General features: G+C 51.7%; 1 protein-coding gene and 1 long non-coding RNA gene across 2 annotated transcripts; one reads left to right on the top strand and one right to left on the bottom strand.

Annotated features, from left to right (window-relative positions):
* Window positions 1-26,534, bottom strand: IL22RA1 (interleukin 22 receptor subunit alpha 1). Its single transcript, XM_084788303.1, has 7 exons — window positions 26,369-26,534; window positions 21,660-21,792; window positions 20,639-20,817; window positions 17,133-17,308; window positions 9,507-9,645; window positions 4,910-5,031; window positions 1-2,580 (listed from the first exon to the last, which is right to left on the bottom strand). Exons 1-7 carry the CDS (start codon window positions 26,412-26,414, stop codon window positions 1,633-1,635), a joined length of 1,743 nt encoding a protein of 580 aa, XP_084644429.1. The 5' UTR covers window positions 26,415-26,534; the 3' UTR covers window positions 1-1,632.
* Window positions 5,909-9,469, top strand: LOC311601057. The gene is made up of 3 exons (XR_014780448.1): window positions 5,909-6,283; window positions 6,420-6,515; window positions 7,289-9,469. It is a non-coding gene; the product is annotated as an uncharacterized lncRNA (long non-coding RNA).
* Window positions 26,535-26,871: the final 337 nt, after the last annotated feature.

Below are 26,871 nucleotides of genomic sequence, written 5' to 3'. Positions count from 1 at the left end.
GGCCGTTCAGTTGCTTTTTATTCATAAACAAAGCGAAGGCAGTTAACCTTTGGCCCAAGATACTAGGTCAGTGACCTTGGAGGGAGGTTAAATATTAATGTCATACAGATAAGAGCCCCACCTGTCACCGTGTGTCATTAAGGGGATCCGGTGGGGAAAAAAAGGGAAACACAGGTGAGTACAGCAGGGCACAGGGCCATGATGCCGATGGCGCAAATGGAGTTTGCTGTTGTGTCACAGACATTTGGGGCCAGAAGGTGATGAGGAGGACAAATCTCTCAGGAGACCTTTAGGGGCCCCCTTTCTTTGCGTTCTGCCAAACTCAGCCCCCCCCCCCATGAATTCCAACAGGGTAGAGAGCATCCACTCTTGCCACAAAAGGCCCCGTGTATGAGTGTAGACTCCACAACAGGGCCTTGCGTAGGGCTAGGCCTGTGTTTCCTCCTATAAAACCCATCTGGCTTCCTGACAGCACAGAGTAAAGGCTCCTCTTCCTGTGTGCAGGCATGAGGTCAGAGGGCCAGGGCGGTGCAGCACTGCTGCCGTGTCTTGAGGTGGGGCAGACAGAGACCCTGCGATCCCCACCACACAAAGAAGGGCCTGGTGAGATAGCCTCTGCCCAAACAGCTTTCACCTCCAACCTCAGAGAGAAGAAGGTTCTGTGTCATTTGTTGCCTCTGGGCCTGTTTCTAGAACGTCCTGTCAAGACTCCTCTTGTCTGCCCTAAATAGCTCAGTCCTTGCCTGCAACAGTCTCTGATCCATGAGGAAACGCCCATGAGCCAGTGTGAACAGAAGAGGGCTTTCCTTGTCTTTCCAGATTAAAAAAAAAAAAAAAATCCCAGCAGGAGACAGTGATCCCGTATTGGACCTTGGCCATGTGCTGGGTGCAACAAAGTCCTTCCCAGACATTATGTGTTGATCCCTGTTTCATCGATGAGGAAACTTGATGTCCTACAGGTGGTAGGTGGAGAGGCCAGATTGTGAGCCCACACAGACTCCAACGCCTTTGGGTTCCATGGCTCCACGTTCCTTTCAAATGCCTTCTCTGGACCCCTGCCTCACATCCTGGAGGATGAGCAAGTCCTTCCAGGGTGACGCCTCTCACAGGGAGCAAAGAAGGGATCCCTGGCAGGGAGTGAGCCTCTTGGCCACACTCTACCTCAAATCTTGCCACTGTGCTGCCTCTGGCCTTGGTGGAAATGCCTGTCACGCTTGGTCCCCTAGCTCCCAGCCCAAGTTCCTTCAGAGAAGGTGGACTCTCGGTTAAAACTAGATTGGGGAGCTGGCCGGGGAAACAAGCAAAGCGAAGCAGCCTCCAGCCCAGCGTCCTAGGAGCAGAGGGGATGGGGTGGGTCCCAGGTTTCCCTGTATCACCCGACACTGTCTGCCTTACCTGCCAGCCTCTGTGGCACAGGCCATTTGCGCATGCGGCCTGCCTGTAACTTCTCCATGACAGCACAGCCCTCACCATGCATTTGTATTCCCGCCTGGGGCCCAAATCTTCTTTCCTCTGGTTCTCGCCAGGGCACCCACCTGGCGCTGGGCCTTTAGAGCCTGTGGCTTAGTGGGTGTGGGGTTGAAAGCTGCATGGGGCAGGAGGAAGCCTAAGCCTGCTTCCTCTGATCTCCCTTCAGGACTCCCACTGAACGGTCAGGGCCAAGCCTTTGAAAAGAGAATCCAATTCTGTGGACTGTCCAAGCTCAGAAGCTGCATTACTGGGGCTCAGGGCCTCAGTCACTGGACCCTCATCCTTTGGACACACGAGGGAGTCCAGCAGGCCCCAGGGACTTGGTCCTTGGTCGGAGGGGAAACGAGAGAGGGAATGCGTGTGCAAAGGGAGGGAGACAGGGTGGCCTTCAATCTGGACAGAGGACAGGAGGGACAGTGTCCCCTTCAAGTACCGTGGCGTCCCCGGTTCCTCACTGTGCAGTGCATGAAGGTCAGGCCCTCGGTCTGTGCAAAACCCCAGAGGTTGGGGAAGCGATTTTGGTCTCTGTGCTTCTTCCTCAGGCAAGGAGGTGACTCCCTGCAGAGAAAGGTCCCCCGGGAGACAGGTTCCAGCAATCGTGTCTTCCTGGAGCTGACCTTTTGGCTTGATGTGTTTGGGACTGGGGATGATCTCAGGGGTGGAGTCTTTGCTGGATTCTTCCACACACACAGCATAGGAAGCAGGCCAGCTGTCCAGAATGCCCTGCGGGTTGTAGGTGGGAGGCTGGGTCTTCGGCACCTGCTGCGGCGAGTAGACCAGAGTCTTGGCATCGGAAGCTACCTGAGGAGCATAGGAGGGGGGCTGGACCTCGGGGATAGCCTTCGGAGCATAGGATGGCGGGGACGATGTCTGCTGAGGTGGCATGTTGGTGGGTAGGAGGGTGGAGACATCTGACTGCCCTATGTAGGCAGCCTCAGGCAGGCTGTGCCGCTGTGCGGCTCTGGGTGGCTCCCTGGGCCCAGACACCACCACCTGGGAGTACTGGATGGGCTGAGGCAAACTGCCGGGGCCGCTGAGGTCCAAGACAGGGATGAGCACATGTTCCTGGATGAAGCGCAGAGGCTGGAAGGTCAGGACACGCTGGACATTCTGTGAAGAGACAAGAACCCACTCTATAGGGCCTGTTTGTTTGTTTGGTTTTTTTTCTTTTTACGTGATCTCGTGGGTGATGTGTGTGCTGATGGGCGCTCGAATGTGTGTCTGAGTGTGTGTGCGAGCACATGCGAGTGGAAGCCAGAGACCCAGTCAGTGTCTTTGGCCATTCTCCATCTTATATATCAAGGCAGGATATTGATGAGCCCAGAGCTCAGCAATTTTGCTGGTCTAACCAGCCATCTAGGCCTGAGAATCTCTGCCTGCAGGGCACTGGGGTTGTGGGTGGGCTGCCCTAGTCTCCTAGCATTTATGTTTACCCACTAAACCATTTCTTCAGCCCCATGTTTTGTTCCATGATATGGGTAGGCAAAGCCTTCTGAGAAGGTGTCGAGGCATGGGGGGGGGGTCCATTTAAAATGTACATAACCCACCCCGCCATCCCTGCACAGGAGGCTCCCTCCAGATTTACCCATCCTCCTGGGCAGCTCATGCTAAGGAGGTTGATGCATTGAGATCTTGAATTTGAGGTCAGTAAATGATTGATGTATAACGTGACTTAGGATCCGCTTGCTCTGGGTGATTGACAGGCCAGGAAGTAGATGGCCCCAATTTTGGCCTGCCTCAAGGCTGTGGCTCCCACTGCTATGAGGGACTGAGGTGGGAAAGGATAGGGACATAGGGAAAGCCAGAAGAGGCTGAGAGACAATGGGTAGCCATGACTGTGACACCGTGAAATGTTCTCTGAGCCAGTAAGATGGACAGAGTTGGCTCCAGAGCCATGCTGCTCAGCCTGAGGCTCCGAAGGGGACCTTGCTGCCCGCTGCCCACAGCCCACAGCCAAGTGGGGACACTGGTGAGATGTGTTGAGTCCCTAGGGACTAAGTATTTAAACTAGACAGCAGTATTTGAAAATTGGATATTTCACATTATAATCTGAAGCCTGGACTCTCATGAGGGGAAAAAGCGGCAATGGGTGGCCATGCAGGGCGGACCTGGGCTGCCCATTTAAGGACTTTTTGTTTGGTTGTACATGTTGTTGTTGTTGACTTGGGACGGGCTGTTTTCTATGCATCCCTGGCTGTCCTTGAACTCTCTTTGCAGACCAGGATGGTCTCAGACTCACAGAGACCCTCCTGCCTCTGCCTCCGGACATTATAGGCATATACCACCATTTCTCTTTTCTTTTCTTTCTTTCTTTTTTCCTTTTGTTTTGTTTTGGTTCTTTTTGGTTTGTTTGTTTTTGTTTTTGAGAAAGGGTTTCTATGTGTAACAGCCCTGGCTGTCCTAGGCTCACTTTGTAGACCAGGCTGGCCTCGAACTCAGTGATCTGCCTGCCTCTGTCTCCTCAGTGCTGGGATTAAAGGCGTGTGCCACCACGCCCAACATTGGTTTGGTTGTTTTGAAGCAGGCTTTTATGTAGTCCTGGCTGGCTTTGAACTGGATATGTAGGCAAGCATGATCTCGAGTTCCTGACCCTGCCAACGGAGCTGCATTGCCAGCCTGTGCTATATTTTGTGACTCTTTTGGTTCGCTTCTTCTTTGCTGTCGTCGTCTTTATTTATTAGGGCTGGGAGTGGCAGCACACGCCTTTAATCCCAGCACTGGGGAGGCAGAGGCAGGCAGATCGCTGTAGTTTGAGGCCAGCTTGGTCTACAAAGTGAGTCTAGGACAGCCAAGGCTACACAGAGAAACTCTGTCTTGGAAAAAAAAATATTTATTATGCCTGCATGTGTGCCTGTACACCAGAAGAAGGCACCAGATCTCATTATAGATGGTTGTGAGCCGCCATATGGTTGCTGGGAATTGAACTCAGGACCTTTGGAAGAGCATCCAATGCTCTAAACCTCTGAGCCATCTCTCTAGCCCTGTTGTTGTTGCTGCTGTTGAGGAGGTTTGTAAGACAAAATCTCCTTATGTATCTCAGGATAGCCTGGACCTTAAGATTCTTCCATATTGGTCCCCCTAGTCCTGGGATTACGCAACTCTGCCCACACACCGACTTTTGGCGTTCTGCTCAAATAGTCGGGTGTTCTGCAGGACCGAGGGCCCCACTGCTGAGATCTCGATGCTCTCCAGGACCTGAATCCCCACCTGGCTCTGATGCTCTCAAGCCACAGGGCACCCACCGTTCACTCCCACTATTTTGATCAAATGCCTTCTTCGTATACCCAGAAACCTGCCAGACCACTGCTATCAACCCAACCTGCCTTGTGGCAGATCTTTGCACTGTGCAACTGCTCAAGGGCAAGTCCCTTGTCCTCTGGGACTTGGAGGGTCTCCTCGACCTGCCCTCCCCGCCTCTAGCCCCAGGTAGGTGACTCACCAGGGAGTTAGGAGGTACCGGTGGCTTGGTAATGTATCTGTAGCCCAGGTAGCAGAGCAAACCGATGAGGAAGCCCGTGGAGAACAGCACTGCGCCCGAGAAGGAGTAGGCCCACGTCCGATCTGCAGACGAGGATGGGAAAAGGCGGTGTGAGGCTGGAGGATTCTGGGCCCTGCCCCGAGCAAAACTGATGCTACCCCCTCGGGTCCGGGGTGAGAGATCTTCAACATCTCCCAATTCAAAATGCATTGCTAGGGGTGTGTAGCTTAGTTGGTAGGGCACTTGCCTAGTGTTCACAAAGGCCCGGCCTCAATAAGGCGCTGTGTAAACAGGGTACAAGCTGGGGACCTCAGCAGCTGGGAGGCAGAGACTCCCAGAGATCAGAAGCTCAAGGTCATCCTCGGGCACAGGGCGAGTTCAAGGCTATTCTGGTCTACATGAGACCCTGCTTTAAAAACAAAAGTGAGCCGGGTGGTGGTGGCGCACACACACCTTTAATCCCGGCACTTGGGAGGCAGAGGCAGGCTGATCCGTGTGAGTTCAAGGCCAGCCTGGTCTACAAAGGGAGTCTAGGACAGGCAAGGCTACACAGAGAGACCCTGTCTTGAAAAACAAGACAAAACAAAACAAAAAACCCAAACCAACCAAACAAACGAACAAAAAAAAAACCCAAAAGTGAGATATATGAAAGGCTTCTTGCAGGTCCTCAGTGTGGCTCCAACTTGCATGGCCAGGGACCTCAGCTGGCCCTGGGTGTCCCAGCCCACACAGCCAGCTCATTTAGACCCCACACCTCGACATTTTTCTAGTCACCTTTTGGCCCAGGAACCTGCACATTTAGGCAGTATCTACTTTCAGCAGGAGGCGAGAATGGTCTGGCTACAGGGCTCTGTCATAGGCATGGGGACACCTAATCCCTGATGTGCAGAGTGTGGCCTAGAAGGAGCTATAACAAAATGGTTCTCAACCTGTGGGTCCCGACCCCTCATGGCCCAGTGACCTTTTCACAGGGGCTGTCCAAGATCATCGGAAAACGCAGATATTGACATTACGATTCATAATGGTAGCAAAATCGCAGTTATGAAGTAGAGATAATTTTGTAGTTGGGGGTCACCACAACACAAAGGACCATATTTAGATATTGTGGCCTTAGGAAGGTTGAGAACCACGGTTCTATAGGTTCAGACAGCTTGGTCACTGTTGCTAGGGTTTTTTTTTTTTTTCATCACTTGTGTCAGAGGAAGAGCTTCTGGAAGGAAGGAGGGCAGTGAGCGGGCTGGGTCCCCCTGACTGGGCTCTGAGGCCATCCCCCCTCTCAGACAGTGGTCAGAGGGTAGACTGGGGAAGACCTGCGTCCTTTGTCCCTGTGTCCAGGTGAGGAGCTGCTGTTGGGGAGGCGCGAAGCCTCTGAGAAAGCGAAGTCCTGACACTTCTTGTCTCTCTGTTGTCTCGGGACAGATACAGAGGGTTCTTTCTATATGCTTATTTATTTTTCCTTTTCTCTGTATAGCATCCCTGGATGTCCTGGACTCACTTTGTAGACCAGGTTGCCCTTCAAACTCACAGAGATCTGTCTGCCTCTGCCTCCAGAGTACCAGGATTAAAGGTGTGTGTGCCACCACGCCTGGCTACAGAGAGTTCTTGGCACAATCTGTCCTGCTGTCAGTCTGAGCGACACTTGTGAAAGGCTGGGGAGGCAGAGGGTGATGGAGCCTCAGTGACCAGATGTTTACATTATCTGGGGTCCTGCCCCCCAACATGTTGCCTTCTTCTCTTCATGACCCCACACTGTAACCCCAGCTGGCCTCAGTGATGGGGTCTACTACCAGAGATCTCAGAACCCCCGACCCTGAGCCTCCTCCAGTTCAGGGCCTTTGGGGATCTGGGTCACCCTGAAATAATGGGCTGGCCCCTGTCATTGGCAGCCCCGCCATTGCTACAGCATGAAGAATGAAATGGACAATATCTACACTATGCCCAGTGGGTTTTTTTTGTTTTTCGGAGACAGGGTTTCTCTGTGTAGCCTTGGCTGTCCTGGAGTCACTTTGTAGACCAGGCTGGCCTCGAACTCACAGAGATCCGCCTGCCTCTGCCTCCTGAGTGCTGGGATGAAAGGCGTGCGCCACCACGCCTCAGCACTATGCCCAATGTTAACGGAAAGCCGCCACACTCTTCATACCAGGACAAGACAGAAACAAGGACATCTGTGGCCCGATAGCTTTCCACACGTCATTTCACCCATGTGGAGGCTGGGTGGGAAAATCATGGTGGCGACCTGAAGGTGAGGAAGAGTGGCCATCTGTGCTGAGCCCCCTCCCTGCTGTGCAGCCCTCTCTGGTCTAGCACCTGTAGTAATAGTTGCCCTTCCTGCATGCCCAGGTTCTCCCCACAAATCACCAGAACACACCAAAGGGACAGGGATGCTCTCCTCTTCCAAGCAACAAGGCAGAGGCTCAGAGAGCTTCAGTGACTTGCCAAAGGTCACTCAGCTCCTCAGTGGATGGGTATGACTGCAGCGAATCCCCACAGGCAATGTACAATTACGCCTCAGTTTCCTCAGTGGTAAAAGAGTCAAGGTGAGACAACTTTGAAACCCCTTTCCCTGCCACAATGCCAGGATGATTATTCTATAACTCCAAGGCATCCTGAGGCATTAAAGCAGGGGGTTCTGGGATCTGGAGAGAGGCAAAGCCTCGACTAAAGTTGAGAGCAGGATGGCTCACTCTGGAATGGAAGCTCAGAGTTCAGCCTGCATCAGAAGGGTCCAGCTGCACCCCAGGCTGTCAGGTGATGGTTAGAGTCTGGCTTTAGGACCAGATAAAGCTAACTGGGTTTGCCGACCAGCTGTGTGGCCGTGGACATGTTACTTAACCTCTCTGAGCCGGAATTTCCTCCTGTGTAAGATGAGGATGATGCTACCAGCTTTTTTTGGGGGGGGGTTGCTTTAAAAATTAAGTAATTGGGGGAGGGTTGTTTTTAAAAATTAAGTAATATATGCAATCGTAGGGACAAAAGAGCTTATAAAGCACCTGGCATGTTGACCGTGAAGTGGGGCTAATAGCAGGAAGTGTTTGTAACATACTTCACTCTTTAGGTAGAAGAAGCATCTTTAGGTCCGTTAGCAGGAAAAGTGAGGTTCAGATGAAAGCAGTGGGTGGTCTCAGGTAAAAATAGTGTATGACCATCATCTCAGTCCTCAGGAGGCTGAGTGAGGGAGGAGGAACAGGATCTGAAGGCTAGCCTGGGCTACAGAGGGAGATGCCCGTCTTAAAACATATCAGCAACAACAAAATCCAAACCCAAACAGAACCTATTGTGACAGTGTGGGCCAGCTCACCTGAGGTCAAGCCCATAGGAAGGTGGGTGAAGAGTGGCCTGTCCACCATCTAGAAGCAGGGTGGGGGGGGGGGTGCCTGGGGACAGGCGACACATACCCAACAAGGTCAGGGTTGAAGATCAAGGGTCACATTGTACGCGTCCCAGCTTGGCCCCCACAGATTGGGTTCTGTTCCTAGCTTCCTGCCAGCCAGGTTCTATTCTGGTTCCTGGGTCCCTCAGGAAGGAAGGGCATGCCCCATGCTATCAGCCAGGCCTGGCCATTCTCCAGCCCTGTCTTCTGCCAGATGATGGCTTGGGATTCAGGCTGAGAAGCCAGTGTCTTGTGAGTTCTGATGGACAGAGCTGAGGGCAGGGACCGTTTTTTTTCACCCAGGGCCATGCACCGTCGTCCAGTTCTCAACCCGAGTTCCGAGGGAGGGTACAGGTGTCAGAAGTCACCTGAACACAATGGTCCTTACACTCATTCCTGTCCGCTGACATTACTGCCTGGCTCTAACTGGCAGCTTGAAACATTACGGCTCTTCTACGTGCTTGGGAATGGAACCCCAAACCTTGTCTGTGCTCTGTTATTGAGCCGTACCCCGAGTCCCGAGAATGTACTAGAGGAAGGAGCCATGCCACTATCTCCCTGAGTAGATGACTCAAACTATCAACATAGTAGTACAGAAGTTAGAACAGAAAACCCAGAACCGGGCGGCATTCCCTCCTTCTCTTCCTGTGTGACTTTGGGTAAGTTACGTAACCGATCTGAACCTAAGTTTCGTCTTGTATAGAATGAAGGTGACTGAACACCTGCCTCTCAGTCTGTGTGGGAGTCATGGCTTGTAGTGACCGGCCCCTGCTCTGCGTAGCAGAAAAGTGAACGCGGACCATCATTTATCACCATGACGACTTCACGGCTTTGAAGATACCGAGGTTTACTTTGTCCTCTCTATCCCCCACCCATGCGCCTCCACCTCCCTCAGTATATGCTCCTTGAATTGATAGTATATATGTTTGCTTTGCCAGAGTTTACACAAAGCTGGCCAGAGGAAAGAAATTCAGGCGTTGGCTGAGGGTGGTGATCAAACATTTGCTAAGTGAGCCCATTAGACAACGCAGCGATGGGTAAACAAACATCCATCTTAATATGAGTCCACCAGTCTCCAAGTGTTCCTCAGAGCTCGGCCAAGCATCCCCCCTGGTTACAGGGAGGGAGGAGTGGGGTTAAGCTGGGCGCTCAGGAATCCTCCTGCCCCATGGCCTCATTTGAACTCACCAGGCAGTGTCTTCACCCTGCACACATAGGGGGCGCTCTTCTTGGACCACAGTGGAATGGAAATTGTGATGGATCCGAGGAACTCTGTGTCCGGAGTCAGGCCAAGGAACTCGTATTCTCTCTGTTTGCCTTCGAGGTGCTGAAATGGACAGAGAATCCAGGGTGATTGCACAGATACAGACACAGACACACACACAGACACACACACACACACACACACACAGGCACACACAGACACACACACACACACACCCTGCTCATAGAACCTGGTCCGTCACATTGTGGCAGCCTATGGATACCAGCTACTGTGGCGACAACATGATTGCCACCACTGTCCCCGCCTCTCCCCTGTCCCCTCCATCACCAGCCCTGCCCCGACTCTTACAGTCCTTTACCCTTCTGCCCCATCTGACCTGCTTGCAGTGGCCCCTGGCTGGTCACTCATCTCTGGCTTGGTCCCTGTCCACTGGCACTTTCATCTTGGTGCCACGGTGATCTTTGTCAAAGTTAGATGTACAGTGTTCCTCTCCTCCAAAGCCTCGGCTGCTCACAGTCACAAGACAACATCTTGGCCAAACGCCATCAATAGCTGCCTGGCTCAAGGCTCTGGGGATGCAGGGCCCTGGGCCTCTGGTGACTTGAGTAAGTCAGGGTTCATGGCCATCCTCTGTCCTCCTGTGGTGATCACTTGTCCTCTCTCCCCAGGCTTCTCTAACTCCCCTGTTCTGGATCCCCTCATCTTGCCTGCCCTGTGCCATCCTTGGGGGGGTGGGGGGGGGTGGGGTCGGGGAGAGGACTCCTGTCAGCTCCTGTCACTCTCTGCCTGGTCCACCTGTTTCAGCCCCTCCGTTCCAAGCGGGATGAACTATTCACCCGTCGTTTTCACTCTCTCATTTAGTGATCTTGTCTGGACCTGTGGCCTCCGTGGTCACTAAGGGGGTTCTGATGTTCCCTTTCTGAGTGGCACGACGCAGGCACCTTCACACTGCGTCTTCCCAAACCTACCCTCGCACCTGCTCCCTGTTCTCAAATTCTCTTTATAGCCTCTGATTTTCCTCACCTTGGAGGTCCACACTTAAAGGCTGTAGTTGGTGGTCCCCACTCGTCCTCTGTGGCTAACAGCTTTCCTTAAAGGGGCAGGACTCTGTTCTTCTTTTAACTCTTTGCATTTCAGGCATGCTTTCTCTTCTCTGGATACATGAGGCCGAGGTTTAAGGTCATGTGCTGGCTGGTGGGGGAAGGGATCTGGTGGGGGAGGGGGTCTGGTGGGGGAAGGGGTCTGGTGGGGGAGGGGGCTAGTGTGGGAGGGGGGCTGGTGGGGGAGGGGGGCTGATGGGAGAGGAGGTCTGGTGGGGGAGGGGGTCTGGTGGGGGAGGGGGCTGGCAGAGGAGGGGGTATGGCGGGGGAGGGGGGCTGGTGGGGGAGGGAGGTTGGTGGGGGAGGGGGCTGGCGGGGGAGGGGGGCTGGTGGGGCCGGGAATGTCTGCATGAAGCATGTGGAGTATGTAAAACGTATTTTATAAGTTACTCCTTTGTGGAGCTCATCCGGCTGAACCTGAAGTCATTGAGTGTCCCGTGGTGCGAGTCCAGGCAGCCACCATGGGGCCACAAACCCTCCTTCCCAAGCTCTCCCTGCTCCTCCGTCTTGGCTTAGCCCTCTGTCACCCTCTGATTTCCCACCTTGCTGTCTTCCACTCATGTGTCTGGTCACTTTTCACTCTGGTTTCAGGGATCTGTACTGTCCCCCAATAGCGTATCATTAAGTCTGTGATGGCCTGGTGTGAGCTGTCCCACATAGGCTCCCAGATGCTTTGAGAGGCTCTGGAAACCCTCAGGAGCAGGACCTGGCTGGGGGAAGTAGGGCAAGTGCAGGTCCTTGAAGATACTGTGTCCCTGACCCCTTCCTGCGCCCCAACTCCTGCTTTCATTTTTTATTTATTTAATTTTAAATTAGGTGATGTGTGTGTGTGTGCATGTGTGTGTGCCTCTGGGGGGTCTGTGTGCCCATGTGTGTGTGTGTGTGTGCATGTGTGTGTGCCTCTGGGGGTCTGTGTGCCCATGTGTGTGTGTGTGTGTGTGTGTGTGTGTGTGTGTGTGCCTGCCTGTGTGTGACCTGAGTGCAGATGTCTTTGAAAGCCAGGGTCCCCCGGAGCTGGAGTTACCAGCAGTTGTGAGCCGCCTGACTTGTGTGCTGGGAACAGAACTCAGGACCTCTGCAAGAGCGGTGCACATGCTGAACCACCGAGCCAGCTCTCCAGCCCTGCTCCTCCCTTCCTGACACCATGAATTCTGCCAAAGTACCAGCAACCACGGAATGAGTCTTCTGGGACCATAAGCCCAATAGCAAATTCCTTCCCTTTAGCTTGTCCTGCCAGGCACTTCGGTCATGTCAATAGAAAAAGCAGTCAATAAATGATCAAAATGGGGGAAAAAGAGAACTGTTTAAAGGTGCTGGAGAGTAAATGACAGAGGGAGAGCTGGGAGAGGAGAGGGGAGGGAAAACAGCTATGGAAGCTTTTAAACGTCTTTTACCCCAAAGGCAGATTCCTGCTTACGCTCTATGGGGCGGCTAAAGCCTAGAGGCCATGCCATCTTGCTGGCTGGAATAACCAGAGGACAGAGTTTGGGGTGACCACAGTGGCTGGAAAATGAGGGGCAAGCCATAGACAGGACTCTAGAGGAGGCTCAGGTTCTCTGTGTGAACTCAGCTCTGCCCCTTGATGCCTTAAAAGACGCGTTGTGTGCATGGGGGCAGCCTCCAAGCCTAAGTAAAATTAAAAGACTGCACAGGGATGACAGAACATGGAGTTCAGCCAAAGTAATGGCGTGGTGGCAGTCGGGAGGGGGAGAGAGGAGGAATGCTGCCTGTGTGAGGCCAACCTTAGCTATATAATGAGTTCCAGGCTAGCCTGGGTTACACAGACCACAATCCAGAGTCACTTCAATGTGGCATTCATAATATCCAGGATACACTACAAATCATACAGGGAAAGCAAAAATTGTGATCCCCGACGTGACCAGAATGTTGGGCTTAATCTAGAGAATTTTGAATCAGCTGTAAAACTGAATTTAAGGAACTAAAAGAAAATAATGTTTGTAATGAATAAATGAGGGCGTGTGAGATGGCTCAGAAGGTAAAAGTGCTTGCCGCCAAGCCTGGGGATCTGAGTTCGATATCCAGGAACCCACATGGAGGAAGAAGGGGAAAAAAATCCTCCTGTGGGGCAGCGGTGGCGCACGCCTTTAATCCCAGCACTTGGGAGGCAGAGGCAGGTGGATCTCTGTGAGTTCAAGGCCAGCCTGGTCTATAAAGTGAGTCCAGAACAGCCAAGGCTACACAGAGAGACCCTGTCTCGAAAAACCAAAACTAAACCAAACCAAACCAAAACAAGAAAAAAAACCAAACCTCCCGCAAATTGTCCTCTGACCTCCATACTTGTGCCTTGGCATCCGCGCACCCTTTACACATACACACATGCAGAAAACAAAAATATGCAAACTGTAACGAATAAGTAAGAAATCTCAATAGTGTATGGTAAATACGAAGATTGGACACTTCAGAATCAAACTACCCAATATCTGATTTTGAAAAAGATGCAGAATGGCCTTAAAAAAAAAAAAGTTCGCAAAGGAGAAAAGACAGAGTCATGAAGACAAATTGATAGGTTGAAAGGAGGCAAGTAGGGGACAGTGGTGCCACTTGACCGTATGTTGGGAACCTCCGAACTCTGCATCTTAAAAGGGTGAATCGGGAAGGCCTCTCCTTCTCTGAGGAGAGAGGGAGGGGGAGTGGAGGAAGGGAAGGGGAGGGGGAGGAAGAAGAGGGGGGAGGGGGACCCACAATAGGGGTGTAAAGTAAATAAGTAAATATGTGTGTGTGTGTGTGTGTGATAAGTAAATATATGTGTGTGTGTGTGTGTGTGTGTGTGTGTGTGTGTGTGTGTGTCCGTCCCAGCTAGGTAAGGTGCTCACCTAGCACTTGCAAGGATCTGAGTTTGATTCCACACATTAAAAAAGTGGAAAGAAAAGAATGAATTTTTATGGCATATGAATTGCCTCTCAATGAAAAAGGCCTGCCCGGTGGCTCAGTGGGTAAAGGCGCTTGCCTCCAAGGCTGATGGCTTGAGTTCAAATCCTCTCGACAGAAGGATTGAACCAACACCTACAAGAGGTCCTCTGACCTCCGCACGTGTGCTGTGACGTATGAATGCCCACACGCCTGCACACGTACATGAAATAAATCTTAACAAGAGAACCTCTGGCAGAATGGTGTCTGTGTAGACGCATTTTAAATATGAAGACACAGGTCAAAGATAAATGATTATAAAAAAGGACCCAAGGCTGGATAGACAGCTCAGACCTTAAAGGCTCAGTTTACAAGCAGAACTCCAAGGCTTCAGTTCCCAGTACCCCTGTCAGCTTCCCGCTTAGGGCCTGGAGAGATGGCTCAGCAGTTAAGAGCGCTCACTAATCTTCCAGAAGATCCAGGTCCAGTTCTTAGCACCCATATGGTGGCTCACAACCATTCATAACTCCAGTGGACCTGATGCCTTCTTCTGACCTCTAGGGGCACCAAGCATGCATGCGGGACACAGATATATATCGATCAAAGCACTCACACACATAAAATAAAACAAAACTTTAAATATTTATTTACATATGTAATATATATATAATACATTTGTGTCTATATGTATATAAATATATACATACACACACACACTATAAGGAGACAAAAACGGGGTGGGGGGGTTTCATCATGATCAGAGGCCAGCTTGTCAGGAAGATACACTAATCGTGTATGCGTATGTTTAAAAAGGGTTTCAAAGGCATGAGAGAAAAACACAGAACTCATGTATAGCTAGAGAGTTTAGTACTCTCATCAGCTAAAGGAACAGCGCACACGCACACGCACATGCACACGCACACACACGCACACGCACGCACACACACACACACACCTACACACACACCTGCATATCAGGAAAGATACGGCTGGGAAGAGTTCCATTAGCCTCCACTCCCTAGGTGGTGTTTGTAGAACACACTACACTTATACCCTACTCCTCCAAACACACTTGCTTTATTTAGAAGGCAAGCAGCAGATGGCAGGTCATAAAACAGACCTTCATGAGTTTAAAGGGACTAATTCAGATAGAGTAGGCTCACGGACCACAGGCAGAATTAAATTAAAAATCAAGAACCATAAAATCTTTAGTCCAAGCCCAAATGTTTATCAGAAGGAGCAGCTTTGACGGCCAGGATGCTCTTCCTTGCTGTTATCTCTGGCGGTTCCTATGACAACGACTGAAGTAGATTAGAATTCCTCCAGCACCTGCACCCCAGATCTCTACAACATCATCCCAACAGGGCCCTCACGCTTGTGTCCCACGGTCCCTCCACACCTGAGGTTCTCAAGCTCCAAGGTGGAGGGAGGGGTCCCCTGTGGGTTGGACACTAAAATCCAGGTCGCAGACAGGTAACTGTAAACATCTGAGCAGACTGGGAGGGGCCCCTGCTGGTCAGTCTCAACAACTTGACTAAATTGAGAGCCACCTAGGAGAGGAGTGACTCTGTCTCTGGGTGTGTCTGTGAGGGCGTGCCCAGCGAAGGTAGACCAACCGAGAGGGTTCTGATCCAGTGAATGGATCAATTCCCTGATGGATTTGTAATCCGGGAAGTGGTCTTCTGGAGGCCACTAGACGTGTGCCCTTGAAGTCTAAATCTTGTCTGGACCTCTTTCGGCGTCCCCTTTTTATGTTTCCTGCATCCTGCATTCATGATGTGTACTGCTAGGCGCTGCCTCACACCCCCCCCCCCCCGCCCCTGCCTCGCCAGCTGATACCTCTGAGACTCCAAGCCAAAAGAAATCCACTCAGTCATTCTGCCAGGCATTTAGCCGTTTCAATAAGAAAGCCAGCGCAGGGCTCCCTGGGAACTGCTTGGGCAAGTACCCTGGGAGGTTCCGATGCCACTGGTCCAAGGCACATGCAGGAAAATTGATTCATGTGGCTTCACAATCCAGCCAGAGTGGCCAGCTTTGTGCTTTGAGAAAGCCTTGCACATGTTCCTGCTTCTTTCTCTGATCATGGCTCAAAGAGAGAGGCCCCACCGGAGTAGGTAAGCTTTGATCTCATCCACATGGCTATCTGCTGATCACTCCAGTAAGTGGCTTGACCTCTCCGAGGCTCTGTGTCCTCGTCTGGACGATGGAGAAATGCTAGCTCCAACTCACGGAGCTGCGGTGAAGAGGTGACTGGCATATACCTGCGTGCCTTGGAAAGTGGCATCGACACCCCAGAGTTTCCCACAAGTCTCTTGTGTGAATGGAGCTCATCCGTCATGCAGCCTCGCCTGTTCTGATTCTTGTTTTAGCCCCTTTCCCCACCCACTGGGTCATCAACTCTTGGAGGGATTTTTCAGAACTGCAGAGGAGGAAATAAGTGTTCGCCCAACTGAGTCACGGATTAATCGCCTGGGCTGGGGAATGCACAGGAGCAGAGCATTTGCATATCGTTTGACAGGTGTGTCAGTCCGGCTATAGGGGCCATCTTAAACCACGCCCCACACACTGTTTACCCAAACACTTCCAGGAGTACAGGCTGACTCTAGAGCCTCTCTCTCTCTCTCTCTCTCTCTCTCTCTCTCTGTCTCTCTCTCTGTCTCTCTCTCTCTGTCTCTGTCTCTCTGTCTCTCTGTCTCTGTCTCTCTGTCACTGTCTGTCTCTCTCTGACTCTCTGTCTCTCTCGGTCTCTCTGTCTCTGTCTGTCTGTCTCTCTCTCTCTCTCTGTCTCTCTGTCTCTGCTGTCTCTCTCTCTCGGTGTCTCTCTCTGTCTCTCTGTCTCTCTGTCTCTCTGTCTCCCTCTCCCTCTCACCACAGGTTAGGGTGGTTTCAAATTTGCTACCTGAGAATGGTCCCGAACTCCTGACCCTCCTGCTTCCACATCTGAGCTGGGATTATAGGCCTGCACCACTAAACTTGGTTTCTGTGGTTTTGGGGACTCAAGTCCAGGGCTTTGCACGAGCTACGCAAGGACTCCACTAACAGAGCTATGGCGGCAGCACCACGATGTCAACATTTTCTAAGGAGAACGCCTGGGGATGTTAATAGAGATATTTTCCTCTTTGAGATGTTAGAAGATATTAGGCAAAAACAAAACAAAACAAAACAAAACAAAACAAAACAAACAAACAAAGCTTTCTGAGCCAGGCACAGTGAATACGCCTGTAATACCAGCACGGAGGCAGGAGGATTGCTATGAGTTTGTAGTGCATTCCAGGCCAGCTTGGATTACAGTGATACTCTGCCTCAAACAAACAAACAAACAAACCCCAACCAATGGATGTACCAAACAAAAGGAATCTGGTCCACTATATGTGAAAAATTCGAACGGTACAGCATTGAAGCCCTGGCTCTGCAGGACTCATCAGAGCCTTGAACATGCCTATGTGAGCTGTCTATGTGAGGCCACAGAGGGAGGACATGGGTCATAACCCAGGAGCCCCACGAGGACATTATTTGGGAAGTGTCGTTTTTACATAATGCATCAGTTTTGCTGAAAGCAGCCCACTATGCATGGGAGGGAATGGGGTTCCCAAGGAAGGATGGCCCGTGACCTATATTTACCATTTGGTAGGTGTGGTTGACGTGCAGTTCTAAGCGGTAGAACAGGTCACGGAAAATCTGCTCCAGGGTTAGCTGGTGGCCTTCTTCCGAGAGGACAGGTGTGAGTGCGGGGTGGATCAGCATCTGAATGGACCTCACTTTGGGGATACAGGTCACATCAGGTGGTTTGATGGTAGCTAGAAAAGGGAGAGAGAAAAGCCCAGAATGCTTTGGGGAGTAGCAACTAACTCAGCAAGTGAACAGAGAGGCCTCTGGGTGGCTGGGGTCCATGAACGAGGCTGCCCAGGGCTAAGGCTGACAGAGGGCGGGTGGGAGGTGCCAGGTGGGAAGGGGGGCTAGCCAGGGCTGAGTGGTGATGCCATTAGCTCTGCCTCATGCACCCCAGTGTGAGTGTGCCTTAAACACCCATCCCCTTAGTCCGCTGAAAAGATAACTTTGTGGGTGTCAGTGACTGACGAGTCCAGACAGAGGCTAAATTATACCAGGCCCAGTGCTACTGCTTCTCTTCCCAAGACGTTCCCTCAAGATGGAATTTTCCAAATGAGCGTCACTATTTCACAATACCTTAAAAAGTGTGTGTGTGTATGTCTATGTCTATGTGTGTGTCTATGGCTGTGGGTGTGTCTATGTCTTGTGTGTGTGTCTATGTCTGTTTGTATATCTATGTCTATGTGTGTCTATGTCTGTGTGTGTGTCTATGTCTCTGGGTGTGTCTATATCTGGGTGTGTGTCTATGTCTCTGTCTCTGTCTCTGTGTGTGTGTGTCTGTGTCTGTGTGTGTACATGTGGAGGTCACAGGAGGATGTTGGGTTTACTCTATATGTACAGATGCCTTAAGTTAGGGCCTCTCACTCAACTGGAAGCTCCTCATTTCAGCTAGGCTGACTTGGCCTCAACTCTTGGATGGATCTCCGTCTCCACACCACGGTGATAAGGCTACAGGCAAGTACAACCGTGCCTGACTTCTTTTATTTTGACTTTTTTACGTGGGTGCTAGGGATTCAAACTCAAGTCCTCACAGTTATCCAGCAAGAGCTGACTGAGTCATGTCCCCACGCCCTGCACACCTTTGTTGTTGTTTGTTTGTTTTCCAAAACAGGGTCTCTCTGTGTAGCCTTGGCTGTCCTGAACTTGCTTTATAGACCAGGCTGGCCTCGAACTCACAGCGATCCACCTGCCCCTGCCTTCCGAGTGCTGGAATTAAAGGTGTGCACCACCACGCCCTGCTCCCTGCAGACCTTTTTGACAATATGATGGTTGCTATGGCTTTCTTCTCCATAACAATGTAAGCATACAAAAATCTTGCATACAAAAATCTTGCATCCAATTTCAGACTTGGTGCACCCTGCTTGCCCCAAATCTAATGTGTACAAATCTAACAATAATTTGTTGTCCTCCAAGATTTAGAACATCCTAACCAAAGAATGTTTATTCCAGTGAGCCTGACAAGTGGAGCTAGAGCTGGCAAGATGGCTCAGTGGGTAAGGGTGCTTGCCACCAAGCCTGAGGACCTGAGGTCAATCCCTGGAGCCCACATGACAGAAAACAAGGACAAACTCTTGAAAGTTGTCTTCTGATCTAAACACACAAGGACACACACACACACACACACACACACACACACACACACACACACACACAAATAAATAATAAAATATTCCCCCAAAGGAAAGGGAATTAGGGTTCCACCCTAGAACGAGCTGCTTCGTGGCTATGGAAAGTCAGGCTGTGGGAAATGTTTCAGAGCAAGGCAAAATTCACGATGCCATTATAAGGGAAAAAAGGAGTTCCAAAACAAGAAGGTGACACCAGATCAGGAGGCTGAGGCGGTCATCAGACTGGCCTGTGTGCAATGCCTGTAGCCCATTATCTTGATTGCCCACTGTGGGTGGTTCCATTCCTAGGCAGGCAGGCCTGGGCTAGAGAAGAAAATTAGCTGTGTGTGAGCCTAGGAGCAAGTCAGGAGGCAGCTTTCTTCCATCAGAGCCTTGAGCTCCTGCTAGGTGTCCCATAATGATAAGTTGTGACAGGGGCGTATAAGCCTTAGATAAGCCCTTTCCTCCCTTTTTGGTCAATGTTTATCACAGCAACAGAAGGCAAACTGGGACATTACTATTTTGAGTTTAGCCTGGGCTACCAAGTGACATCCAGGTCAGGTAGGGCTACAGACTAAGAAGCCTGTTTCGAAACACAGGCAACTGTGACTTCATAAGTCATTTAGTCAGCATTACCACATGCTTAGCTTGTGTAGGGTTTGGCACCTGCCACTCATTCATTCATTCATTCATTCATTCATTCATAGGTCATGCATGGAGCCTCTTCTGTGTACCCAGCACTCTGCTAATGGCCGGGGACACAGTGGGTCCCACAGACTGCCCTAGGGCTCATGTCTTTGACAGGGAAGTTGAGAGTACACATACAAGCAGACACATGAACAGTGCACAGGGTCTCTCTGTGTCTGTGGGAATTGTGCTGGATTACCTCCTCAGTGCCCAAATCCATCATGGTCTTAGTCCACTGTACAGAGTGGCCCAGCACTGTGCTCGGCCGAAACACGACCTCTGTAGACTGTTACTGGATTCTGCCCAATACTAGGTAAGTGCTATGTAAACATCAGTGTGTCACCCAGAGGGTAAGGGCAACACTCAATGCAGAAGCAGTATTTTCCCTGAATATTTTTTTCATTTGCATTTGGTTGAATGAGAGAGCTGCTGGGAATAAAGAATACATAAAGATAAAGAATAAAAAACTTGGGGCTGGAGAGATGGCTCAGCAGTTAAGAGCACTGATAACTTTTCCAGAGGTCATGAGTTCAATTCCCAGCAACCACATGGTGGCTCACAACCATCTATAATGTGATCTGATACCCTCATCTGGCCTGCAGGTGTACATGTAGGCAGAGTTCTGTATACATAATCATAAATAAATAAATATTTAAAAATAAAAATAAAAATAAAAAACTACCTCAGCTGGCTTTGACTGGCTGAGATCAGGTGGTTACGGCTCGAGTCAGGGACTCTCTTTGGAATCTATGTTGAACTAAGGCCCCAGACCTGGGGAACAGTGTAGGTGACAAGGCAGGGGCCAGCAGAGAAGACCCACTGAATACGGAGTGTTTCTCCTGAGGGGCTGGGCTAGGCAGGGAGGGCCAGCAGGGCCACAGGGAGGAATTGGATCTTCTCCAAGACTCGCCAGCAAGGGAAGACGCAGTGGGCTTTACACCCTGAGAGAACGGGCAGGGTGCCGGGACATTGGAGAAACAAAGGAGGTGCCCTAGCAGTGTGCGTGTGGTGGGGCATCCTGTAATACCGGAAGTTCTGAGAAAAGAAACAACCCCTGGGGCGTGCCCTGGCCTGTCTCCAAAAGCCCACATCCCCAACTTGCTCAGATGCAGAGACCTGCTGGGTCCCATCCACTCCAGAAGATCTGAGGACTCCCCCCGCTTCACTCCAAATGCACGCATCATCCTTTCCCCTTCATCCCGAGTGTGCAGGTCCCCTGCTTACTGTGCTGCCATGAGCTGAAGCGATCAGTCATCTTGGTGACTGGTGGACCTCCCGAGCTGAAAGCTGTGACCTTAGCATAGTAAAATTCAGTGTGGTTACGGGTCTCCATAGTCAGGTTGCAGGACTTCTGGGTGATCCGCTGGCAGCCCGCCTTGGCCAGCCACTCTCTCTCTCCGTACCTGTAGGCGAGGGCGGGCAGGGTGCGTGTGAACGAACAGTTCCGATAAGCCCGTGCTTTATTAATGACGATAAGCGAGTTGGCTGTTTACTCAGAGTCGAGGCCGTCTGTGTGGATACTGAGGTCAGATCCCACAATGGTCCTTATAGGTGTGTGTGTGTGTTGTTCTCAAGGGACGAAGCCATGTTCAGAGGAGAACACTGTGGCCAGTGCTTGGAAGAGGGCATATAGTGAGATAGATAGAGGCCTGCCAGCTTCAGTCGATATCCTGTGCTCCTGGCCACCCAGTCCTTTCCCAAGCCCTGTGTGCCCTACTTTACAGGCAAGGAGACCCACCGAGGCTCAGAGATGGGGGAATGGCTTGTCACACGTTGAATTGGCTGGCCGAAGAAGGGGGTCTGGCTTTTGTGAATGCGCTGGAGGTAGGCATAGGCAGGAGGGTGGGGTGCAGTTTCCATGGGCCCAGACTCACCCCTGACAATCAGTTAGTACTACCTTATCACACAGAGGGCACGGGCGCGCTAGTGACGTCATCTTACTCCGTTTGAGGTGCTGCACTGAGCATAGTGTCATTACCTGCACTTGACAGATGGCGAAACAGAGGCTCGAAGAAGTTTCCCTGACTGCCCAAGGTTACATGGTTGGAGCCGGCTCTCACGCCTGAGCACTATTAACTGCACTATTAACTCTACTTGTGTCTTCCCTCCGTGAGGGAAGTGTAAAAGGCCAGAGCTTTATCTGTGTGTGGGCATTTGGAGCTGGGGATGTCCTGGAGGTGCTGGCTGTAGAGCAGGGTCAGGACGGGCTCGGGTCGGGTAGGGTCGGGTTGGCTGAGATACTTGCCTCTTATACTCCACGCTGTAGACCGTGTCCGGAGTGCTAGCCGGCCCACCATCCCACGTCAAGATGTTTTCAAAGTTGCTGGACTGGAATTTCACGTGATGAAGGAGACCAGATGTGTCCTTGGCAGTGTGAGCTGCAGGAGGCAGGAGCAGGGTGAGCCGGTGGGTTTGCAGACTGAGGACCCCCTCACCTTCAAGGAGAGGGGCGCCTCGTTCTCAAGCGATGCTCACTGCTCCCACCCAGTTCCCCCTTCCTGCTGAGTCAGCCTGGCTTACACTTCATGGCACCCGCCATTTAAGTGCTCTGGTTAATATCGTCAGAGAACCCTCCCACAACTGTGCAGCAGTCAGCACTACCCACAACATTTTCATTATCCCAAAAGAAATTGTATATTGGTGATCACAGCCCATTCCTCCCCAGTAAACTACCCCCCCAACCCCCAGTTCCTGGACACCACAAATCTATTTTATTTCTCTTAGGATTCTCCAATTCTGAGGTTTTCATTTGCTTAACATCTGGTGGGTTCCCCCCCACCCCCACCCTCACATCTGGCTTCAGCAGGTTTTCAAGTTTCATCCACAGCATGCGGCAGTACCTGTTTATTTTTCAAGACTGGATAATATTCCGCTGTATGGATACACCACATTTTGCTTATCTGTCATCAGCTGATGGGCATTTGGGTTTCCGCTTTTTAAAAAACGATTTTGAATAATGCTGATGTGACAATGTGTGCAGCCAAAAAAAAAAAAAAGTGGCCATGAAGTTCTAATTCCCTTGGGTACGCATCTAGAGTGGGCACAACTGCGCACTAGTTCTTTTGGGTACACATCTTGGTAGTTCTATCTTTAAGTTCCTCCCCTCCCTCCCTCCCTCCTTCCCTCCCTCCTGCCCTCCCTCCCTCCCTCCATAGTCTGCAGTGCCGAGGATGGGACCCAGGGTCTCAGGGATTGGTTGGTAGGTGAGCCCTCTGCCTCTGAGCTCCACCCTCCCCTCTAGTCTTAGCTTTTGAGGCAATTGCCAAGGCATTTCCCAAAGTAGCTACACGCAGAACACTCTAGCCCCGCCCCCTCCCAGCAGGAACTGGGCTGTCAGATTTCTCTGCGTCCTTGTGAATACTTACTGTCTCCCACTCACTTTAAAAAAAAAATACATAATTTATTTTTATTTTGTGTTCACTGGATGTTGTGCCTGCGCCTATGTTGGTATGAGGGTGTTACTGGAGTTATGGACAGGTGTGAGCTGCCATGTGGATCCTGGGCCTTGAACCCAGCTCCTCTGCAAGCGCAGCCAGGGCTCTTAACCACTGAGCCATCTCTCCAGCCCCTTACACTCACTTGTTAACACTGAGGTTTCCTTTCTTTCCTTTGCTTTTTTTTCCCCCCTCGAGTCAGGTGGCCTTGAACTCACAAAGAGTTGCCTGCCTCTGCCTCCCTGAGTGCTGGGATTAAAGGCGTGCGCCCCCGTGCCCAGCTGACGTTGGCACTCTTAATCTTATTTTAGAGTTCTCCAGGCAAAAGCCCCGAGACGGCACATGTCCACAGGCAATCTTTTCACGCAGCGGTAGAGAACGTATCGTGAATTCTGGTAAATTCTTTCCGTGTCAGTCCCTGTTGCCTCCTTAGATGGCAGAGACGCTTGCTACACACCGACCTTGTAGGGCGCAGAATGCTGACATACAGACACGGTCACCATGGTGAAATTGTTTAAGCAACTTGATCTCTTTCCCTCCAGTCTAGAATGGGGACAATTCGAGTGACGTAGCAAACAGACAACGATGACAACAGCAGCAGCTGACACTCAGAAGGGCATGCCAGCTGCCAGCCACTGGCTCAAGCCTCTCCACTCACGGAACATGCACCCTAGATAGACGGTGACCGCTGCTCTTCCTATTTCATAAATGAGAAAAATCGGGGCTCCTCCAGTGCTGCTGACCAGTGTCACGGTTAGCACTTGCCAGGGTCCCAGAGCTACATGGACTGCATGACTGAGCAGTGGGGTAAGGACTATGAAGGTGACCATCACGTTTAGGACTCTGTCTATCCCAAGCATAAGGGAGGGGCTGGAAAAGCAGGAGAGTGTGTGGAAAGAAATGCCCGACTCTGTCTCTTCAAAGCTCTGGTAGGGGACCAGTTCAGAGGAGGACAGAAGACAGTCTTTAAGGAGTTTACAACAGAGGCTTGGGTGTAGCTCAGAGATAGAGTCCTGCTTAGTATGTATGAGTCCCTGGCTTCAACCCCTAGCACCAAAACCCCCAAGCTCAAAGCAAAACAGAACCTGTTCATCAGCCATTGCTTCTAGCCCAGGCTTTTGCTCAGACTGCTACAGCTTTAGACAAGGAGAGGGCTGGGCGGGACAGGCCTGTCCCCACGATGACCGGGGAGGGGCTTGCTGCCTCTGAAGCAATGTCTCTCATGCAGACCTGGCTTGTGGTGAGGAAGAAAGGCCAGATCATGCCAGCCGAGCTGCCCCTGGCTCTGAACATACTCAGAACGGCCTGGTTGGTGAGGGTGGGAAAGAGACAGGTGCGGAGCTTTGAGCGAAGGCCCTGAGAACACGTGTCTTTGATGTGTATATGCCTCCCTCCCCCACGCTTGTCTACAGCCACTAGCAGACGCAGGGGCTGAGGGGAGGAAAGCTGTTCTCACAGTCTAAGTCTACATGGTCCATTGGAGAGGGATCTGTGGGCTGCAGGGGTGAGGGTGGGCAGAAGATGGCAACAGCCCATCGCTGCTGCTGCTGCTGCTGCTGGCCCCCTGGTTACACCTCCCTGAATCTGGGCCAGTCTGGTGGCAGCAGCTGTGACAATCTTCATTTTCCAGGCTTCCTTAGAACCCACACAATGGGACCTTGGGGGGACAGTGTTTGAGTGTCCCCACTGTCATTACTTAATGTGACGGCTGAGCCCTGAGAGATGTGAATAGCGTTCTGGGCAGATAGGAGGCCAGTTTTAGATTTCGCTGCTGGGTCTGGATCTTAGGTGGAGGGGTGGGGGTGAGGAGGTGTGGAAGCGGGGGTGGGGCAGGAGTGGGTGAGAAGAAGGAATACAGACTTGAGCAGTGGCTTCTGAGTGGACAGGGGGGTGAGCCCCAGGCAGGCGAGAGCAGATTTGAGAGGTGGCTGGGATCTGTCTGGGTGAGCTTACCATCCACTCCTGGTGGGTTAGAGGAGGCTGCCGAACAGGCTGCTAATGGGGACAATCCTGGATACAATCAATGTCTGGGCTAAGGGAAGCCGGGGTTGAGGTTTGCACACCCCAATAAAAGAATTGAAGGGAGGCAGGGGAGGGGGGAACTGATGTGGGTTAGGCACACTTGGCAGAGCCCCTCCAAACTTAGGGGACTAAATTTGAGGCTTCTCTCTCCTCTCCTTTCCCTCCTGAAATCTACCTGATTTCCTGTCCTGGGTCATTCCCGCACTTCCTGGTTGAAAGTCTACATTGTGAAACCTGGGAAAGAAGGCGAGGATGCGTAGCGGGGAGTCTGGCCGGCTGGCTGGCCACTTTATAAAAGACAGGTTTCACATCTGTGTGGAAAAACAATGTATCAGGCGATGTGGAAGCTTAAGGAAAAACACACAGCGAACGTCCACAGTGGCCAGGAGCCAGCCTGAGCGCCGGGGTGGGAGGCTGTGTCTGAGCCTAATGTTCCCTAATGCCACCTCAAGGCTCTTTTCTGAGCCGCCCCCCATCCCCATCTTAGTGGGTCAGGAGATCCCCGTCCCCACCCCACCCCCCAACTTGTGGGATGTAAAAGCACATGCTTAGGAGAATTTGGTGGCTGCCTTTAATCTCCTCAGCCTGGTACAGGCTGTTTTGTGAGGGAAGGTCTGCTGCGGTTGAGGGCTCATCTCTCCTGTTTGGAGATAGAAGCCAGAGCAGCTCTCTCGCTCTCTCTCTCTCTCTCTCTCTCTCTCTCTCTCTCTCTCTCCTCTGTTTTTCAAGGCAGGGTTTCTCTGCGTAGCCTTGGCTGTCTTGGACCTAGCTCTGTAGACCAGGCCGGCCTCAAACGTTAGTTTGCCCCACCACCAGGGCTGCAGGTCTGTCTCTTTAGGGACCACAGATGGCTGGACGCGTCCTTCCATCGTGCCTGAGCTCTGACTCCCGAGAGAGAATCCTTGGATTCCGTTTCAGAGTACATCAAGCCTGCATCTCAAGTGAGGGTCTCGTAGGTATGAACCCCGAAGTTCACTTGAGTGGACCTCATAGCAATAGTCCTTCACCTCATTTGTGTGGGCGCCCTGGAGCATGAGTGCAGCCCACCTTGCTGCTCCAGAAGGAAATCTCTTTTTACTGATCCAACCACAGGGGCTGGAGGAGCCGTGGATGGAGACAGTGGCCTCTAACCCCAGCTCTGTCCAGCCTGTCACCGCCCCTGCCCCTCTTAGTGAGAAGATGAACACGAAGAAGCACCCCCACCCCCAGGCCAAGATGTTACCTATCAGAGGACTTAGCACGCCCGGTTCAGACATCTGGTCAATGTCGGCATACTTGAAAGTCAACTGAGTCCCTTCAGGAAGTTAGGGTCTGGGGTCCTCTCTTATTCTCTCCAGCTCCCTGGTATAGCTCATCTCTGTCTCCAGGAAAACCCAGCACCCAGTCCAGCCCCAGTAAGGAAGAAAATGAAACTGGCTCCTATGGAGCTCATGAGCATGAGGAGGTAACTGTGTTCCCTGGATGTCGGGGTAGGGAAAACAGGTCAAGAAGCACTCACCGGCCAGGGATCCCACAGCTAGGATGGTCAGTAGTAGTGTCTTCATTGGGCTGCCCCAGCCAGGGCCCCTTCGGGCCTCCGGCTCTGGACCCCCTGCACAGAGGCTGGGCTGTGTGTGAAGTCTTGCCGCTTTGGCAACTGGCTCCGCCCGGTCCAGGGCGGAGTAAGGAGGAGCAGAGTAAGATCTGGGGCCCGTGGGGGGCAGGAGTACAAAGGTGCCTAGCTCGGTGCTGAGGAATTCCAGGGCCTGGGTGAGAGCCAAGGGAGGCTCCCTCCTTGGGTGCAGACTAGGCAGAGGAAGGGCTTGTTTGTCTGGTCTGGCGACTGATTCATCCCAAGGCCCCTGGTGGTGTATCAGCGCACTGAGGGGGTGGGAAAGGCAAAGCCGAAATGCGTGCAGTTTTTATCGGGGAGCTATCAAAGCCGCCCTTCCATATCCCCAGTGCATATCTTCTATCCTAATAATTCCATTACAAGAGGATTTATCCCGAGGAAAAGAACAG

Source organism: Acomys minous, assembly GCF_964271855.1.
Source record: "Acomys minous genome assembly, chromosome: 6".
Classification (NCBI taxonomy): domain Eukaryota; kingdom Metazoa; phylum Chordata; class Mammalia; order Rodentia; family Muridae; genus Acomys; species Acomys minous.
Note: the sequence above shows the minus strand (reverse complement) of the source record. Positions and strands in the feature narration are given on the sequence as shown.

Excerpts from the sequence above, each read along its gene's own strand:
- IL22RA1 (XM_084788303.1), bottom strand. The coding sequence starts at position 26,414 with ATGAAGACACTACTACTGACCATCCTAGCTGTGGGATCCCTGGCCG. Across the intron at positions 9,646-17,132 it reads TCAACCACACCTACCAAATG|CACCTCGAAGGCAAACAGAG; the intron begins GTAAATATAGGT and ends TGTCCATTTCAG. Across the intron at positions 5,032-9,506 it reads CAGGGTGAAGACACTGCCTG|ATCGGACGTGGGCCTACTCC; the intron begins GTGAGTTCAAAT and ends CCTCGTCTGCAG.